This window comes from Kwoniella pini, chromosome 9, assembly GCF_000512605.2.
Source record: "Kwoniella pini CBS 10737 chromosome 9, complete sequence".
NCBI classification, from domain to species: domain Eukaryota; kingdom Fungi; phylum Basidiomycota; class Tremellomycetes; order Tremellales; family Cryptococcaceae; genus Kwoniella; species Kwoniella pini.
In genome coordinates, this window is record NC_091724.1 from 1,007,948 (window position 1) to 1,026,318 (window position 18,371).

The window sequence follows — 18,371 nt, forward strand, 5'->3', positions numbered from 1 at the left end:
TGCCCCGTTGACAATGTTAACGAAAGTCACGTGATTAAGAGCTATTTTGATCATCCCTTAAGAATTCATTACGAATATATCGTAATGACCTTTATGGACGAATAGAATACTCTCTAATCGGCAGTTGATGAATGCCTTGCCTTAACTCAGAGTCATAGAATCCAATTGATAATGTTTGGCAACCCTTTTTGCATTCTGACATATCTATCACACCTTGACACCTGAGCTATATCCCAGCAAAGATGCTAGATCACGTATCTATCTCCCATCAGAGTGAGTCGTTGCCCATGAGAAATATAATTCTTAAGAAATGCTGACCTTTCTTGCTTATCATTGTAGGTGGTCTCATCCTTTGGTCTCGTTCATTCACCCCAGCTTTCGCTTCCCTCGCTCAGAGTTCAGCGTCACCGGTCAATGCATTGATCAAGGAAGCTTTTATCGAGGGGAAAGCTCGTAATGAAGAAGAAGGATACGAGAAGGACGGGTATAGCGTTAGGTGGACGATGGAGAATGGCTTGGGATTGGTATTTGTGGTGAGTCTAGCTTTTGATCTGTACTTTCATATGACCGCGAGACTAAATATTGATCTTTCCAGGTTGTGTTCCCCGCTCTTCTACCCCTAACATACATACCGGAGCTCCTACAACGAACGAAGCAGCTCTTTGTATCGCTCTTCCAACCTTATTTACAGTCTCTCATCGATTCGTTGACTGCAGGTACATTAGTGTTGTCAACAGCTTCGGTCACAGCATTGCAGACACTGAAGGAGCGAATTGAGGAGGATAGATGGGCAGCTATCTTTGATAGGTGTTTGAAGAGTCTAGAAGGGGTAAGCCTTTTCGCCTAGCTTCTGTACAGCAGTACCTGATCATGGGAAATAGACACGAAAACCTGCTCGAACACCAGTCAACCTTCACAGGCAAGCTCAATTGAATGCTGCTTCCGATGCTTCCACGCCAGCATTGTCCGATACTGAGAATACACCTGTAACTGCTGAGGAGATAGCTAAGAATGTGCAAGCTTTGAAAAGCAAAATGAAAGGTGGAAGAGCAAAGGGTGGTAGAGGCGGCCGAGGTGAAGGGTAGGTTTAGCTGCACTGTAAGATAGCGCAATACTGACAAACCAGCAGGCTCTCCCCCTCACCTTCGCCGTCTCGAAAGACATCCAACAACGCTTCAGCCAAGTTGATGAGGAAATGGGGAGACTCGCAGATCAGTGTTGATGATATGGCAGCTTTGGATTTCTCCGCTCCGGCTGATGAGAACGCTTCTGTCGATACAGAAGGTCTCGTTTCAAACGAGGCTCTGGGAGTCAGAAATGCTTCAGGTGCTTACGAAGTAGCGGATTGGGATTACAAGCGATCAAAGGAGGACGATCTGCCAAGCGAAGAAGAGATATTGTCCAGAAGAACTAGCGGTCTTGCTATCAAGCCCAGTGCAGACGAGGACACTGCGGAAAGTAGTCATTGGAGCAATATGTTCTCTAGGTTGACCGGAAAGAAGACCTTGACTCAAGAAGATCTTAAGCCGGTGTTGGTGGAAATGGAAAGGCATCTCATGAGCAAGAATGTCGCGAAGGACATCTCGGAGAAGATGTGTGAGAGTGTTGGTGCCGCTCTGGTAGGGAAGAAGCTGGGTGGGCTGAACAGTAGGTACTTTTCATGGTGACGCAAGCCGGATGAGCTGCTTACAGTCAGCCTATAGGTGTCAAATCTGAAGTTCAGAATGCTTTATCCATCTCTCTCACCCGAGTTCTCACGCCCAAGACATCAACCGATATTCTCCTGGAAATACAACGGAAGCGAACTGCCTCATCACTGGCGTCACCCGATGCACCTCGTGATCCGTATGCTCTGACATTCGTCGGTGTGAACGGTGTGGGAAAATCCACCAACTTATCCAAAGTTTGCTTTTGGCTTTTGCAAAATGGATTGCGGGTCCTTATTGCGGCATGCGATACCTTCCGAAGTGGTGCAGTAGAGCAGTTGAGGGTTCATGTGAGAAATTTAGGTGCTTTAGGCTCCGAAATGGGAATGGACGAGGAAGGTGGGAACAAGAAAATCGAGCTTTTCGAACGTGGATACGGGAAAGACGCGGCTGGTATTGCTAAAGATGCTATTGCATATGGTGAGCTTGTACGATGTATCTTCAGATGGTGATGCTAATACATGTGCACTGCAGCGAAGGAGAATAAATTCGATGTTGTGCTGATCGATACGGCTGGTCGAATGCAAGACAACGAACCGCTCATGAGAGCTCTTGCAAAGCTAGTAGCTGTTAATAATCCCGATAAAATTATCTTTGTTGGTGAAGCATTAGTAGGGAATGAAGCTGTTGATCAATTGAGCAAGTTTGATCGATCTTTGAAAGATTTCTCAAGTGCAGGAGGTTCACAGAAGAAGAGGGGAATTGATGGTATAATATTGACCAAATTTGATACCATCGTAAGCACACGTTTCCGGGATATCCGAAACCAGGATTTTGCTGACCGTGAATCATATAGGACGATAAGGTTGGGGCGGCTTTGTCAATGACCTATGTCACTGGGCAACCGATCTTATTCGTTGGATGTGGACAGACATACACTGATCTGAGGCAATTGAAGGTAAATCATATAGTTCAAGCATTGTTGTCATAAATTACAAGCACATGTATAATGTTTATCACGGTATAAGGAGGCGACGGGTATCTGGGTATGATCGGCATTTGATGAGGGGGGAACTATCACAAAGACACTCTAAGCAACATTGTCAAACTCGTTCAGATCCGCCAACAGTGCTTCAATCAACTCCATCATTGTTCTAACCGCAGCTAGATCACCTTCGCCCGCTCTGACAACATTGCCCCAGGCGTCTCTGACACCGTGTATCATACCCTGTCGCATTACCGCAATTGATTCTACATGCTCTAATTTTGCTGAGTCAGGTTGTTGGACCTCCAACTTCAGTGATTCTTCAGGTCTGGGTGGTTCCGCTATTCTTGCCAGCCCAGATGGGTGATGCGAAGCGAAGCGACTGGTAGCAAAGGCAAAATCGAGTGGTTCAACCAACGAAGTATCATTGGAATCGTCCTCGACGGAAAAGCTGAGTTCCAAGTCCTTTAGCTGTTCATCGGGACTAGCAGTCCATCGTGATGACGCTAGTCTTGGGAAAACGGGGGTTTGATCAATTGGGTGTGACGGCCCTGCGGGTAGTTGATTGTTTGTTTGCTGCAATGGGCGAGAAGGAGGGGTTACAGGGATTTTAGAGAATCGAGAGGATACGCTGAGGGCTGTGGAGGTAGTTCAATGATAAGCTAAAAAGCATGTGGAAGAAGAGGAATTACTGCACTTACCTAAAGCTTCTCTCCTTGATGTATGTCTGCTATTACCGAATATGGTGGAGGACGACTGTACGTGACTCTTGCCCATCTGCTTTGTGTTGAAGACGTTTTCCGAATAATGCGTTCTGTTATTTTGCTTCGGACTGGTTGTTTTCGCCGAACTTTGCCCATCCTTGCCTGCCTTATACGGTGCGTTTGCTTCATCACTTGTGATTGAGGTGGATCTGGACGAGGTTTTTGATGCTACAGTCCTCTTAGGTCCCAGTGGAATTGAAGGCTGACCTGTATTCGCAACATCGCACAAGTCCAAGGTTGAACGACTCGGTAGTAGTCTTTTGGCCGGAGAGGCGATCGCGATACAATGAATCGTTTTGGATTGCTGAGATGTTGTTCTTTCGGTCTCGCTGGGTGTGATCTTTCGATTGGATCGTAAAGGTATCGAGGGTTTTCTTGAGATTGGATTTTGACGGATCAGTCGAGTGGGAGCTGGAAGACGGGATAAGACAGATGCATTGGAAGGTTGACGGATGACAGGATTCGAAGTTGCTCTAGGTAGTCTAGATCGATTTGGGTCCATTTTAATATTCTAGGTGTGAGCTGCATATGTCTGTTGTTATAAGTATGATAATGCATAATTGTGTAAGTTCGATAATTAGGAGATCTTGCAGCTTTTTCAGGTTTTTATTGTTCAAAGCTGGAATGGTCAGTGTGTTGATACTTGATACGTAGAATGTCAATCAACTTGGCACTCGAGTTGCGTTCTGTCAAAAAAAAAAAGGTAATATAACGGAGGAAATATGAACAAACCTGGCTTCAGTTGGCCCTATCAAAGTCATTCACGGCTCATTAGCTAAGAACACTTTGTGCTTGACAGCAGATAGGAAGACGAGCCGATCCGCAGTCGGAAGTGATCGTCTCGGACGCCGCCTTCATGACCGTAGATTTTCATTCGACTATGTCTCTTGCATCGGCTTCGGTAGTTCCATCGAATAATAATAGTAAAACCAACGTGTTCTGTACGAGCATGATTGGGCTCATTTACAGAACAGCGGGGAGATTGCCTTGGCAAGGTAAGAAAAGAAGCAAAAATAGCAGTATTCTTGGCTTTTTTGACAGTTTACGTATACTCATAATTTTGCAGTACTCGCGGGGAATTTGCCGATGTGCGAATAAGCTTTGCCCCGCGCTGGTTAATCCTTATACGTGACTCCTTCCTTTAAAGCCTTTTCTTTCTGCTTCGCTTCACCTTCTTCCTTTTCTCACACATCCCTCAAAATTGACGGGGAAAAAGAGACTTCACTTTTCAACTCAAAGGGAGCTCATACGTACGTCGTGTCGATCACGCCTATAGCGGAGACCGAATCACTATCATATTCGACTCTGACTTGTGTCTAGCACAGCTTCGTACCATTTCAGCTTGTCTGCTCTCGTAGCCTTTTAGTCGTCCAATGAATTAAAAGTCATACTCAATGGTATTCACATCAGTATAATAATATTAGACGAACATTTGACTCTCATACCTCTCTTTCCAGCACTATAACGCGCTTCTTACGAATCATTTAACGACCTGTTACGATGGGACCTTCGACCTTCCCTCCGCACATGTTATCTCTCCTATCCGCTCCTTCAACTGGTAGCGACTCCGCGACGGATGCCCTGGAAGAATGGATCTTACACCGGAGGTCAAAGGGGGACACTCTGTTCGATGTATCGGTGGGATTAGCTGAACTGGAAGACCGTGTAAGTAAGGTTGTCTGCAATATGATCTCACTGAGCTGAATCAATCGTGCAGACTCCCCCACACTTGACAGCTGCATTCGATCGCGCTAGATATGTCACCAACGTCCCTCAGCCTTCCGACCTGACCCGCCAATGGGCCCCTTCCCGCTCGCCCGCTCAGCGTCTTCAGCTACCGTCCTACATCACCTACTTTCTCAACCACCGCCATCTATTGAGCATTCGAGGGAAGTCATACTAGAATTCGTTTTAGCGCGTGAGATGAAGCTGAGGGATAAGAAACCAGGTAAGGGTGGAAAAGGCACGCTGGGTCGAGACGGATTTGAGGATATTGCGAAACGTTTAGGAGAAGTAGAAGCCGGTCTACGAGGGGAATCATTCAATGGGTCTAGTCCTAAAGGTCACGCTTCAACGCTATCAAGCTCGTCCAGAGAAGCCTACCCTACGCCCAGCTCCGATCGCGAACGTACACTCGATGAAAATCAACAAATCGGTCTCACCCTTGTCCTGTCTCTACGAATGTCCCTGTCGTATTTCACGCTGCAAGAGCTTGCCAGTCAATTGTTACTGCTTGCCCTTGCGGATGCAGAAAGAACGCTTGTACAGCATATCCGACGACGGGTTCCAGGCGAAGGGAGGTGGGGAGTAGGCAAGGAGCTAGATTTTGTCGAGAGTCTAGTGAGTAAGGCCTGAGGGGACCTTTGCCTTACTAAAATTTGTTTGCGTTAGACTCTGCCCCGCCGCCCAGCTTTAAGACCTGCCTTCCGCTCGGCTAAAGCACGAACGCAGCTACCAGCCAGACCTCTATATCCTATTCAGTTGCCGGCTCCATCCAAGACCTCTGTCACCAAGCTCATCCAAAATTTAGCGAAAGAAGTCGAATCTGGAGGCCCAATGGCAGCAGCTGGCTACGTCAACTCACATGTGCCTGCGAGCTTCGCAACCTCTAGTCCCGCAGCATATTCTCCCAACGCCGAACGAAGTTACTTCATGTCGAAAAAAGCTACTACAAGTCCTCCAACGAATTCAGCTTATCTTGGCGGCAGTCCACAAACCCCGATCTCCTCCCTGCCTCCGCCGCTGCATTCACCTGGCCAGAAGATACCCCAAACAGACCCAAACATCCTGGCAAATTACACAATGGAGCTAGTATCGGAGTTTATTACTCGGGAAAAGCGGGAGCATATCCTCAGAAGCAGGTGGGCTAAATCGGGACGAGATCAATTAGGAAAGGAGGTCGGAGACATAGAATCCTCTACTTGCATGGCGTCGAAGAATAGCCCTTCGTCCCTGGCTCCAACTCTGATTCCTATTTTCCTACTGCTCCGCCGTACTTTCGCTTTGCCTCGGTCTCCCCTTCCGGTAGCGATTGTCGAAGCATATCTTGATATATTACCAGCTCCCCCTGACCCAGATAATGTGCCTTTCAGAGAGCCGACGGTGCAAACGACTACCGCGTCTCTTTACGTCAACCCTCGTTTAGATGACGCTGCAGCGGCTGTGGTTCTGGAAGAGCTCGTCGAATTTGAGAAGGAGAATGCGCAAAGTTCCGGAGGTTCGCCAGAGGAGATCATGAATTGGCTGGCGAATCTAGTGGAAAGCGTTCAGAAGAGAGTGAGTTGACAACAGGTTATTTTGTGTGATCGCTAAGTTTGTTTCAGTTTCCTGATGGTTCTTATGGAGACGTATTTGCTTCGATGAAACAGCAGATCGCAAGACCGTTCCGAGTTTCGCCCCCAGCTGCGCATTCGATTTCTTTCGCCAAACAGCCATCGATACATCGCCGAGCGAAATCAAACGCTGCCACACCTGGTTCTGAAACAGGAAGTCCATCACGACTCAACACTCCTCCAAGCATAGGATCCCGCCAACAGCACTCGCGGTCTTTAAGCATGCCCAATCGTCAAAGCTCCTACGATGAACCGGAGAGCAGTGATTCTGACTCTGATGAACCACCTTCACAAGCTTCGATTCAACACCGACCGCCTGTCATCACGTCCATAAAACAGCTGCCACCATTACAAATGCTCAGTCCTGTGAATTTGGAGGATAAAAGATCGAGTGCAGGTGGATCAGGAGGGGGCTGGTGGGATATTGTGTCTGCTATGGACAATGACAATCCAGCACCATGGCAAGATAGCCGCCCGATCCCAGTCAGACAGAGGACATCGAGTGGAGCTGCAAGTCTCGATCTTCCACTTCCACCTGGTGCCGAACCCGCTCAAGTACTTGACTTCAGCACTCCCACGTTGACAGACATGGACAAATTAGACCTGAGTGCCCCCACCCCTCCCCGACAGATGGCAGCTCGATATTCACCTGGATCCTCTTCTCCTGGCCAGCGGTCGAAGACAATAGAGGCTAATAGGAATAATGTGGCATATTCGCCGAGTCGTAGGAATGGTCCTATCAGTGCTGGACCTAGCACTGTAGGCAGCTACTTTCCGGAAGAAAGATTACCTCCTCCACCTCTTCGATTCGACATACCAATAGCCTCTTCACCCAACCGCTTTGTCAGCGGAATCTCCACGCTCCCTCAAGGTAGTCCAGATCTGGCTGAGCCAACATTGTCCTCAGCTGCAAGTCCATCTGCACCGCCTCCTCGCTCAAAACTGGGTGTCATTGGCAGGTCCATGTCCTTGATGCATAAGAAGGAGAAGGAAAAGGAGAAAGCCAAAGATAAGGAGAATGAGAAGTCTGGAGGTAAAAAATCGAAAGTGCAGAATGATCCTGGTAGATGGGACAGGAGTATGGTCGCCAACATCATGGGTGCTCCAGCGGAAAAAAAATGAACGCTTGCAAGGTTGTTTGATCTTTCTTGGTTGTTTATACTCTTTGCATCGGTTGTACATGGCTTGTCGTGCAGCATGGATTGGATGATTCGTTCTAAGATGCTGCAATCAAGTGATGACCGGCGGCACTTTGATAGTCTGCACGCGTCTCGTCATGACGTCGCCAGTTGTTTTCGGTGATACCGGTCTTCTTGACAAGCTTCACGATATCAAAAATACTTATAGATCTTCACTACATTCATATGCAATCTTTCACAATTGATACCTTCATCATGCCTCTTGATTCGCCATATCCCTATCCTGTCACTAATACTGAGCTGATAAAAGCTTATTCGCTGATTAAGCATTTCGAGGGTGGTCATTTCGCTCAGACTGTCTTGCTCAACTCGGTTTACCCCTCGGCGCCACCGGCAAGTCATCCTCATGTACCTCAATCAGCCGCCTTGGAAGGACGTACCCAGACAGCTACTGGCGAGGGCACAGAGCTACTCAACCCAGCAACCGGTCATATACGTGTAGAAGGCTCACAGAGTCGTACTGATGCCACTCAAATATATTACCTTCTTACCCCAGAGTCGTATAGAGGAAGAATGCATATGAATCTGCATTCGGTGAGTGACCAGCTTTGTACGACAACGCTGACACAAACAGACCTTTCACCTTCATCACTCTGGTCGTGCTTTGTACACTCTGATCAAACCACCGTCATCTTCTGGTGAAACACCTACCATTCATCGGATCGTTCTAGGTTCAAATCCGTCCCAAGGCGAAGTATTGCAGTTGTTTGTTCCTGGTGGATGGTGGAAGGCAAGTGAAATACCAGACGAGGATCTGCTGTTGCTAGATGCACCAGATGCGAGAGAGGCGAGACTGAACGAGAGGATAGGCTGTCTGATCAGTGAGGTAGTGGTACCAGGATGGAATCCTGATCAGCATCAGTTTATTGATGAAGACAAGGTGAGAGGTCTGTCTCCCTCTAACATTGCCTTGCTCGCTTACTCTCGACTGCAGCTGAAGGCGATGTGGGGAGGTAAAGATGGATGGGAGCAATACTCCAAATACATTAAAGCGCCGGACGGACTGGAATACCCTGACAAATAGATAACGACACACTCTAGGTCTAATGCATAATCATACTCTTATGGTTCCTAGGCAGTCTTGCCTTTCATCCATACTTCTATCTGAGATTGAGGAACATCATCGAGACGATGCAATAAATAATCGACCTGCGATGATTGCAGTCAGTTAAACCCCGATGATGGCTTTGATGAGTTAACTCACCTCGACATCCTTCGTCAACGGGATCACCCAATCTTTGTACATACTAACAATAGTAGCAAGGTCTATCTTTCCCCTCGCTGCCATCTCTTCATCGGCGACTTCGACGACTTTTCCATCTGCATCCATCTCTCCACCGTATACTCGAGCCTTGTTCGCTAAACGTATCAATAGTTTGGCTTCTACAGCAGGTTTTGTGATGAGACCGGCCAATGCCTCGGGATTAGGGTTCAGTATATGTGGTATGAAGTCGTGGGGAGCTTCAAGAAATTTGCTCTCGGATACGAACATTCCTAAGAGCCATATCAACCATAGGTTCACTCGAAGCAGGCTTGTTCGACTCACCGAAGTGTATACGTCTGCTCAAGGCCTGAAGAACTTCCACATCTCTCGTTGCTGCGCTTCCGTAATTCCCGTCATCCTCCAACACAGCTTTACCTTTGGCTATGCGTGTTGTAGAGGTGATACCGGGAACGATCTGCTGGATGTAGAAATCGAGGATACGGTGATTAACGTTGACCGAGGGATGCTTTGCAGCGGGTTGATGTAACAAACTTGGAAGAGATTGAGGTTTGATTATGGGCTGGGGTAGTTTATCGAGGGGCGTGAAGGCATGCTCGTCGGGACTGTGTTGAGCATCAGCAGAAGTTCTCCTTGTGATTCTCGAGCGCGCTCACCTAGTATATCGCCGTGCTTTCGCTGAAGAAATGGTCAGTCATGGTGTAATTCGGCGATGTCATTTTTCCAGAAACAACTCGCCATGGAACGACTCTATTTCGAATAAAAACCATTCTAACCAACTACCAGAGAAGTTCAACTCATCTTGAAACGCTCCAGGCTGATAGATCTTCTTGTTGTATGCGAATTGCGCCCGTTCGATGAGCACTGTTCAAAGAGGCTTCAGTCTTAAGTTGCGGTGAAATGAAATAGCCGACTTACGAAAGATAATGGTATCCTCTAACCGGATCAACTGATTTCGAATATGGTCAAGAGAAAGCAATTCGGATACGGCAGCACCGGATGTGAAGTTCATGATGAGTGCTTAGAATGATCAACCTAGTCGAGCTGATACAATGTGAAGAACTAGGAGGATGAAGAAAGATAAGACGGCGGGCTTCTCACCATAGGTTGATAAGGCTTAAGTGGGGGGGAGCAGCTCCATTCACACTCACTGAACAAGTCTATCCAAACCATTACTTGGCACCGTTCAGTCTTTTAGCTTCTATTTATCTCTCATTACTGTCACATTCTCTACCTCTGCCTCTCAAGTGATTTCAATATGCCTAACTCCAACAAGATGGCTCCTCGTAAGTTGATTGGTCACCATGATATATTACTTCTGCTAATATGCTCTTCAGATTCATCTATATCGCCATCATTCAACTCGATTTCTCCCAAACCACCTGCACCTGACCCAAACATCAATCCATTCTCGCCCCTGTCACCCGACCTCCCAGAGAATAGATTACGAGCACGTAATGCAGATGGTGAAGTCAACAGACTGCTGGGTCTTCTCACCATGCATCAACAACCAATCATATATACACGAAAGCAACTGCTACGTATTGGCAAAAGATCTCATCAGCGCGGTCCACCACCGGGAATGGGCCCCCTTGAGACGTGGTATGGGTGAGTACCTGAAGTCGAGACTTAGACTGATAAAAGTAGACCAATACCTAAACCCAACAATCAGCATCTGGATGATCCGGCTATAGCTTCTATCAGCCCTCCCGCAGGTAGCTCAAGTAGAAGAGGTGGATTTGGGGAAGGATTTGGGTTTGGCGGAGGCATTGGGGGTAGCAACAGAGGTCTTGGCGGTAGAGGTGGCAGAAATATAGGGTGAGCAGAAGACCTGCTGTATCAGTGCTGATCCTACAGGTTACGTCGACAACCTGAACCGGCACTGGATGCGAATGGTCTGCCTGTGGATACCAGGAGTCACGGTGGTCAGATGGGAAGGTTTTCGGTGAGGACTCCCGCTAATCCGACTATGCGATTGGGTGGAGAAGAGGTGAGTAAATCAAGCAATAACTTGGGCTGATTTGTAGCAAACTAAAAAGGACCGACGTCGTGAGGATGAATGGCGACGACCTGATCGAGAAAACGGTCGAATGCCTCGAGACACGAGACGGCCCAATTATCAGGATGAATCGGTAGAACCCGCTTGGATGGACGATGTTGCGCCAGCGGATCCAGCAATAGTGGATAATACAGATCCTTTAGTACAATTCGTTCCAGGCGAAGATATGATAGCTGCACACAAGCGTGCCATGAAGGCGAGAGATGTTGGAAATGATTGGCGAGGGGACAGTGGTGGACTGCCTCCATTCTTCGGTGGTGGTGATCCTGCCATCGCGTCCTCTTCAGTGCCTTCAGGTCCGCCGCCAGGACTGAAGCCAAAGTCGTTCAATGCTGCAGATTACCTCAAGCAAGCCCAAGATATCTCCGACGAAGAAACGGCGCCGCAAAAGTCCCCACATGCTGCCCCTGCCTCGGCTTTCTCGAGTCGTTTTCAGAAGTTCTTTAGTCCCCCCACCGCCAACGCAGCGCCAGTGGTAGAACCAAGACCTGTGGATGAAGTCAAAGGCGATCGCACAGCCATGCTGATGGGTATGCTCAGCTCGAAGGTGAGTGCGACTGCGATTTCGATCTTTGATACTAACTTGCTTATAGCCCAACCCCCCTGCCGAACACGTCTATCACCCCTCCCCCAACGAACAATACCGCCATCTCTCGTCGCCGCCCGCAGCTGAGGGCCCTCCGTCACACCTTTCTCCCAGTTTCTACCACTCATCCCGTAGTTCGCCTCCTCCTCCTGCCCCTCAAGCGAATGCGCTTCTGCAACAATTGTACGGAAATACTCAAGATCGACAAAATGCACCCGATCCATTGCAACTGCTCAATCAGGCTCAGAGACAAGGGTATCAACAAAGACCACCTCATATGTCTATGCCCCCTCAATTTGCTCGCCCTCCGCCTGATATGTACATGCAAGAAGATTCTGCCTCTGACAGCTATAACAGGCAACTTTCACCAACCCATTTCCCCAATGGACCTCCTCCGCCTGGGTTCATGCCACCTGCCCCTCCGGCATTCTTCCAGCAGGGTCCTCCAAGACCGCCCGGTTATCATCCTGTTCCAAATTACCACCCAGCTCAACGAGCTGGCCCTCCATATCCTCCTCCTCCCCTTGGGCCTGCTCAACAAGATATGCTTGCGACACTCTTTGCGGGCCTCGGACCCAGAAATTAAGTTGTAACAATATGTACATAAAAAGCATGCATCATCCCTGACCCAAATACCTCGACTTACTCCATGATCTCCAAAGTTCTGCCCACAGCTCCTTCTCACCCTCTCCGCCAGTACCTTCCCCAAGTCCGAACGGTGTACCTAATCCCTCCCCTTCTCTCCCGTGTGCATATGCTCGTCCTCCAGCAGTGACCAGGTTACAGAGACCAAAAAGTCCTGGTTCGAGGTCACGACGAACCATTGGAGAGAAGCCTGAGTGCATGTCACCTGCGGCACGAACGTATGCCACCAGAATAGCGGGAACGTGTTTGGCGAGCGGGCTTGTTTCGTGGCGTCTTCCCAATCTAATCTGAGTCAGTGCTACTAGGAGCCTTGACAACATCTGAGCGTCTGTTGTGTGCGGGGTTTTGGCTTTGCTGAATGTTTGCAGAGCGACAAACATCGAGGATAGTATGTCCACAAGTTCAGGAAGATTGGCCAGTATCAGGTCAGCTCGGCGCCGGCTGAGGGACATCAGGATGTTAAATGAGGACTGTAGGGCGACTGCACTTTGAGCAATGGACTGTGTGATGATGGCAAAGACTCGGACAACATCGTCGTGCCGTAAGATCGAGGCCTACAGATGGGTCAGTCAACGAAATATGTCGTTTGATTTCCGATTTACCTTGTCTTCCACAATCTTTTCAAAAAAGGTAATGACAGCGAGGTCGTTCGATGGAGCGGCCAAAGCAGTGTCTATAGCTCGCTGGATGAGTGTCATATCTATCAGATAAATCAGCTTAGGTGCTGCTGACATATAACCCACCGTCACATCGGCTGCACAGCGCGGCCAACAGTCGAAGGTGAGCGGGTGTAGGCGATTTGACGCAGCATTCGGACATGGCTTGATCAATCGACCCTTTCAGGACCTTGTAAAGCGTAGATTCTAGCTCAACTACGCAAGCTATCAGCGCGATTCTCTCCTGCAAGCTTCGATAAGACAAAGCTTCAGCGGAACGCACGTGTTATATTGTGATTATATAGGTAGAGTGCCGCAGCAACGATGTGTAAAGGGTCGGTAGACTCGCTAGCGATCGTTTCCAGAATAATTCGGGCGAATGAGGCGGATTGTTTGTCTATGAACGCTTTGCAAAGAGATGGCCCTAGTGGTCGCCTATCGTCGACTGTATTCCGCAAGTAAGTGAAAACCCCTTCAATTTGAATAAGCTGCGGCTTACCTCTCAGATTCAGCCACTGTTTGGCCTGCAACAATATATTTCGGGTGTGTAACGCTTTCAGATCGGCCGTGTCACAATGGACTTCAAGATTCATTGATGTTAAGTTGACAAGGTCCTCACGCAGCGCGGAAAAGCTGTTGATCTAATCAGCATACACGTCTATGCGCCTACTGAGACCTTACCTATCCACGTTCCTACTCGTGATCACAGAAAAGAATCTCGCAGTGAGGTTCGGATCACCATTCTCCAATAAGTGTGCGATGACAATTGACAAGATTTTGCCGTTCCGCTCCGGCGCCTGCAACAGAGAACTGCCAGTTGTGAGCGAAAGTCGCCAAGGTATGCCACTCACTTTACGGCTTTCTCGAACAAATATGTAGAGGGCTCGTCACCAGTGGATGCGATCTTGATCACCTGGTGCAGTAATCCCGTGTTTCTGGACTACATACTGTTAGTACACGACGGGTCAGAGGATCGCTCACCATTAATTCAAGAGTGTCTCCCTCGGACGCTAATCGGTAGAGCCAAGCAGATGCACGCGCACCCTCCCATGTTTTATCGATGACTTGCAGTTTGACCTTTTTGTCAAGGTAGGTTGGAGGGCAGATGTTCAGAAGCGGGTATTCAGGGAGGTCTTGTTCGTTGACGTATGTTTGCAAAGCACCTGACAGTAAGCACATGCCTGCATCCGTATCGTCACGCACTTTTTACATTGGGTAATTCCCATAATGGGGCAGACGAGAACGAGATGGTATCATCGCTCTCGCTCTTTCGTGAAATCAATTTTGCTAATCGCCGTAGCTGGGCAGATGTTGCGGATGCGCTATATAAGTGTCAGCAGATGTGTCGCTGTGTAACAAACTCACTCGATCAGCACTAAGCCTTGATCCAAGACCAGTTGCCAGATGTGCGCAGGAGCGTCTTCGAGTATCATGAATAGCTCGTCAATGGTTTGGGCAGACAGCTGCTGATCCAGAGATCCACGATGAAAGGTGAACCGGGTCTATTCGTCAGCGAGGCATGCGTTCTGATGGTACTCACCATCTCGATGGTGAGCTCCGGAATGGCAGATGTAAGCAACACAGGGTCGGCAGCAGAGGATCGATATGATGACAACTTCTCAAGGTTGAGCACAATTCGCAGACGACCAGCTTCCAGGACTGCTGAGTCCCAAGAAAGACTCTTCGTTGTGCTCTTTCTGACTGTTTCATCTACACCCGGCCATTCGTCAATTAAAGCGGAGAGCTTGGCGACGGTATCAAGCGAGCTGTTGGTGTCATGGGTCGTTCCAGCCGCCGCGATGAGACAACGTGCGAGCAGTCGAGTTGCTATGCCCACAGATGCTACAGAGTGGGAAGGCGGTGTCGCGGATCTTTTCCGCTTCTTCTGGTCAGATGCGGGAGTGACAATTGAGGAGAGTCGATTTAAGATGGAATCGCAGATCTGATGCCAAGGGGTGGCTCTACCCTTGCCGATGTTTATAGAGCGGAGTGATTGTGTCAAGTGGCGTTGAAATGCTTTGCCGGTAAGAGGTCCAGCTACAGTCAGATTATACAGGGAGATAATCGTTTCATCCGGTAAGGTCTCAACGAACAAACCGTCTAGCGATTCAAGTAGAAGCTGGAAGAAATTGGGAAGAGCATGGGTGAGGTGGAAAAAGCGCAAGAGAGAGGAAAGCAGCGCGGAGGCTGTGTCATGAAGAGGTGGTGGGCACTATTGGCGTCAGCGACACTTCAGCCAAGCTCTAGACTCACGGCTAGACACCATCGAACAACATTGGAACTCAATTGCGCTTGATCATGGTCGAGGTTCTCGAGCGTTGCCAGCAGTTTGAGCAAAGGGCCAAGTAACGCCGAGTCGCCAGAAGATAAGGTTTGTTCTGCTATTTGGGCTTCAGAGCGAACCAGCTGGCTCCAAGAAGATTCTCTTTCCATATATCCTCCCCATGTTTCTATGGAATTCCACAGGGAAAGTCTTGTCGCATACGCTGGGCCAACTTGAGAGAGAATCTGTTCTAGGGCGAGGCGAACTTCTTCACGCTCCTTGGAGGCTACGAACACATCATGGGCTACTTTACTGCTTGAAGCTTGAGTGAAGATGGAGTATCGATGTTCATGGTAAGCATGAATGAGGGAGTCGAAGAGGGCAGAGATAGCGGAATGGGCGCCAAAAGCCGAGAGCTGAGAGAGGATTGGTTGCAGTGTGTCTTTTGAAGAGAGCAGGGCAGGTTGAAATAGCAGTGTGGCCATGATCTGATTGAGCGAAGGGCGGAGAAGTGGATGCGCTTCAAAAGATGCACAGTGAGCAGGGAAGGCCGAGGCAGCAATTTGCGCCAACTACCTATGTCAGCAGGGTACGGCTATAGTGGCACTCACTTTCTTGCTATTTGTAGCGGAAATCACACTGTCTGTGATGCCTGTAGAGACAAGAGCGAGAAGAGGTTCAATTGACGCTGTCGGGGCAATTTTTGAGAGTGATCTGAGTATGAGGGCCCATATGTCTGCCCAGGCTTCCGCTTTGTGGGTTAGACTCTGCGTTGGAAAAAGGATTCTCATCGATTTGGCTCCAGCTTCGATGAGTTTATCCTGGTTATCACTGGATGTGAGGGCAATGAAAAAGGATGAGAGAATTTGAAGCGGTGCTTGGGCGGGAGAGTCGCAGGAGGCCGATGTTTCAAGAAGGAGGTCGTGGTAACTGAGCTCAGCCAGGGGGGAGGGGCTACTTGTCAGCGATATAAGTGCAGCTTTGACGTACCCTCTATGAGTTCTGGCCCATGACTCCACGATCCAATCTCGTAGGACATCCGCTTTACGAGGTATATGAAATGATGATCGTCGCCATGCCGATATAGCGATGTCTATTTTCAGAAGGGAGCCGGGTTGAGGTGGATCAGCAGGGCCTTTGAGGCTCTTGATGAGGGCAGAGGCGGATGAGAGGTACGCAGGATCCTCTGACATGGCGAGGATGTGGTGAGTTGGGAAGGAGAAGTCATTAAGAGGAACAATTTATAAATGACAATCGAGAGGAGTGGAGGGAGGATAAAATGTTGACATAGTCGCGGGTGATTTGTCGTCACGTGACCTGGTCGGAAATCTAAGATATATAGATATACATATATACATTCGTTGCACATGAAAATTACAAAGGTCTACTGCGTCTGTTGGTGGTTGTCGTCGTATCAGTAGATGTGACAGACTCGGATCGCACTTTTCTCGTTTCCAGCGTAGGCAACAACCCCTCCTTCTGCGCTTTCACCGTACGTAATTCTTGCTCTACCCTGTCCACCTGTCGTTTCATCTCTACCAGAGCTCCGGCAGCCTGCAAAAGGCTGTCATACATTTCAATGTTAGATCTAGTTGGCATGACAAGACGCCCAGCGCCGATTCCAAGCTCGTTAAGGAGTTCTGTGATACGGATTGAAGCATTTTGCTTGGGCAAAGGAATCTTGGTGGAACGTAGGTGTATCGGCTGGTGTACAGGATGTTTGCTAGCCAGGTGTGATGAGTGGGGGTTGGTTGGTGGCGGCGGTATGTGATAGATGCAATGAGCAAGGTCGAAAGCAACCTGATCTTTGGGGTTCAATTTGGGCGGTGGTGGAGGTGGCGGTAGCGGTTCACCTTCTTCGGCGCGTTTTCGTTTCTTGTTCTGAGGGGATATTAGTGAAGTTCTCAAGGGTATAAGACGTACCTTGTCCGCGCCGAATATCAACTCCACGTTGGATTGATCGAATTCGACTAATCCGCTGTCGAGGCCCATGACAGTGCGCATGAGATCATCTCGATCAGCACGGTATCGCCTTTCGTTCTGCTCCATACGTTTGATCTCGACGTATAATGCTTCCTCTTCAGCAATTTCCGCGGCCGTCAGGTGGAACAGTTCGGATGCATACTGTTTGCGCTTGATCTCGCGGGCTGCATTATCAGCAAGATACAGCATAACGTGTACTTACCCTTGTCAAAGGCGTATGTGTGGATAAGTTGTTGTTGCGCTTGGGGATCCGTAGCAGTACGTGTACGAACCAATCGGCGACAGATGGTATAGTAACGGTCTTTGATTTCCTGCTAGATCAGCGAACGGTTGATGGAGCCTAGACTCACTTCTACCGAACGTCGCTTCTCTACACCAGTGCCCGTCTGTCCCCTATATGCATATCTGTCGGCGACAACTACGAAGCGCAGATCGTAGGTTTTCAACAAGTCAAACAGGTAAGCCGTTTCGTGAGGGGTCCATTCCGGATCGTTGAGATGTTGATCGTACTCAAACTGACTGTACTCCATTATGGAAGGGCCGTGAAGGTTGAATTTCCCGAAGTATTCGACTGCGTTGTCAGCCACTGGCTCGCAATCCAAGGACTTACCACTTGCAGCGGGGTCCGCATCTGTCACTCTTGCCCAGTGACTCAGACAAGCAGGAGCGGCATGTCGTGCAGCAGGCGTGAAGGGAGTCCATTCCCTGAACATTAGCAAAGAACATAAGGGTTCAACTCACCAGTGGACTCTCTTGGATTTGAGTGATGGTCGCTCCCGATATTTGACTGCTGCAATCGATGCTTGCGCTTCGGCGAGAGAGGGGGCATTATTACCGATGAGGGCGTACAGCTCCCGGGATATCCCATCAGGTTTTTTGGGGGCGGTGGTGGTTTTTCTGCTAGCGGAAGTTGTAGAAGGACCTGCTTGGGGCAGGTTTAGGATGGATCGAACATCTGAGGATGACATGGCTTGGGAATGATCTATGTATGCCGTGGGAGAAATAAGAAGATGCCTGATTGTATCCAGTTG

General features: G+C 48.8%; 9 protein-coding genes across 9 annotated transcripts; 4 read left to right on the forward strand and 5 right to left on the reverse strand.

Annotated features, from left to right (window-relative positions):
* Positions 1-242: 242 nt before the first annotated feature.
* Positions 243-2,637, forward strand: I206_106628 (uncharacterized protein; the record flags this gene model as incomplete). The annotated part of the gene is made up of 8 exons (XM_019159175.1): positions 243-273; positions 340-533; positions 596-829; positions 882-1,081; positions 1,130-1,647; positions 1,704-2,126; positions 2,181-2,443; positions 2,503-2,637. 8 exons carry the CDS (start codon positions 243-245, stop codon positions 2,635-2,637), a joined length of 1,998 nt encoding a protein of 665 aa, XP_019007847.1.
* A 99-nt stretch (positions 2,638-2,736) lies between these two features.
* On the reverse strand, positions 2,737-3,897 carry I206_106629 (uncharacterized protein; the record flags this gene model as incomplete). The annotated part of the gene is made up of 2 exons (XM_019159174.1): positions 2,737-3,269; positions 3,333-3,897. 2 exons carry the CDS (start codon positions 3,895-3,897, stop codon positions 2,737-2,739), a joined length of 1,098 nt encoding a protein of 365 aa, XP_019007846.1.
* A 998-nt stretch (positions 3,898-4,895) lies between these two features.
* Positions 4,896-7,849, forward strand: I206_106630 (uncharacterized protein; the record flags this gene model as incomplete). The annotated part of the gene is made up of 5 exons (XM_070203357.1): positions 4,896-5,060; positions 5,113-5,221; positions 5,311-5,735; positions 5,787-6,671; positions 6,719-7,849. The coding sequence occupies 5 exons, from the start codon at positions 4,896-4,898 to the stop codon at positions 7,847-7,849; spliced, it is 2,715 nt and encodes a 904-aa protein (XP_070059458.1).
* Positions 7,850-8,121: 272 nt separating this feature from the next.
* On the forward strand, positions 8,122-8,950 carry I206_106631 (uncharacterized protein; the record flags this gene model as incomplete). Its single annotated transcript, XM_070203358.1, has 3 exons — positions 8,122-8,460; positions 8,630-8,806; positions 8,861-8,950. 3 exons carry the CDS (start codon positions 8,122-8,124, stop codon positions 8,948-8,950), a joined length of 606 nt encoding a protein of 201 aa, XP_070059459.1.
* Positions 8,951-8,997: 47 nt separating this feature from the next.
* Positions 8,998-10,160, reverse strand: I206_106632 (chorismate mutase; the record flags this gene model as incomplete). The annotated part of the gene is made up of 6 exons (XM_070203359.1): positions 8,998-9,075; positions 9,131-9,420; positions 9,473-9,753; positions 9,805-9,826; positions 9,887-10,012; positions 10,067-10,160. 6 exons carry the CDS (start codon positions 10,158-10,160, stop codon positions 8,998-9,000), a joined length of 891 nt encoding a protein of 296 aa, XP_070059460.1.
* Positions 10,161-10,406: 246 nt separating this feature from the next.
* Positions 10,407-12,379, forward strand: I206_106633 (uncharacterized protein; the record flags this gene model as incomplete). Its single annotated transcript, XM_070203360.1, has 6 exons — positions 10,407-10,434; positions 10,486-10,756; positions 10,853-10,966; positions 11,063-11,138; positions 11,188-11,754; positions 11,801-12,379. 6 exons carry the CDS (start codon positions 10,407-10,409, stop codon positions 12,377-12,379), a joined length of 1,635 nt encoding a protein of 544 aa, XP_070059461.1.
* Positions 12,380-12,410: 31 nt separating this feature from the next.
* On the reverse strand, positions 12,411-15,842 carry I206_106634 (uncharacterized protein; the record flags this gene model as incomplete). Its single annotated transcript, XM_070203361.1, has 12 exons — positions 12,411-12,992; positions 13,041-13,138; positions 13,182-13,310; positions 13,378-13,539; positions 13,594-13,727; positions 13,776-13,787; positions 13,946-14,034; positions 14,076-14,227; positions 14,298-14,416; positions 14,460-14,560; positions 14,635-15,213; positions 15,348-15,842. The coding sequence occupies 12 exons, from the start codon at positions 15,840-15,842 to the stop codon at positions 12,411-12,413; spliced, it is 2,652 nt and encodes an 883-aa protein (XP_070059462.1).
* Positions 15,843-15,938: 96 nt separating this feature from the next.
* I206_106635 (uncharacterized protein) lies at positions 15,939-16,550 on the reverse strand (the record flags this gene model as incomplete). The annotated part of the gene is made up of 1 exon (XM_070203362.1): positions 15,939-16,550. One exon carries the CDS (start codon positions 16,548-16,550, stop codon positions 15,939-15,941), a length of 612 nt encoding a protein of 203 aa, XP_070059463.1.
* A 181-nt stretch (positions 16,551-16,731) lies between these two features.
* Positions 16,732-18,308, reverse strand: I206_106636 (uncharacterized protein; the record flags this gene model as incomplete). The annotated part of the gene is made up of 5 exons (XM_070203363.1): positions 16,732-17,238; positions 17,281-17,490; positions 17,543-17,641; positions 17,691-18,045; positions 18,190-18,308. 5 exons carry the CDS (start codon positions 18,306-18,308, stop codon positions 16,732-16,734), a joined length of 1,290 nt encoding a protein of 429 aa, XP_070059464.1.
* Between the last annotated feature and the right edge of the window lie 63 nt (positions 18,309-18,371).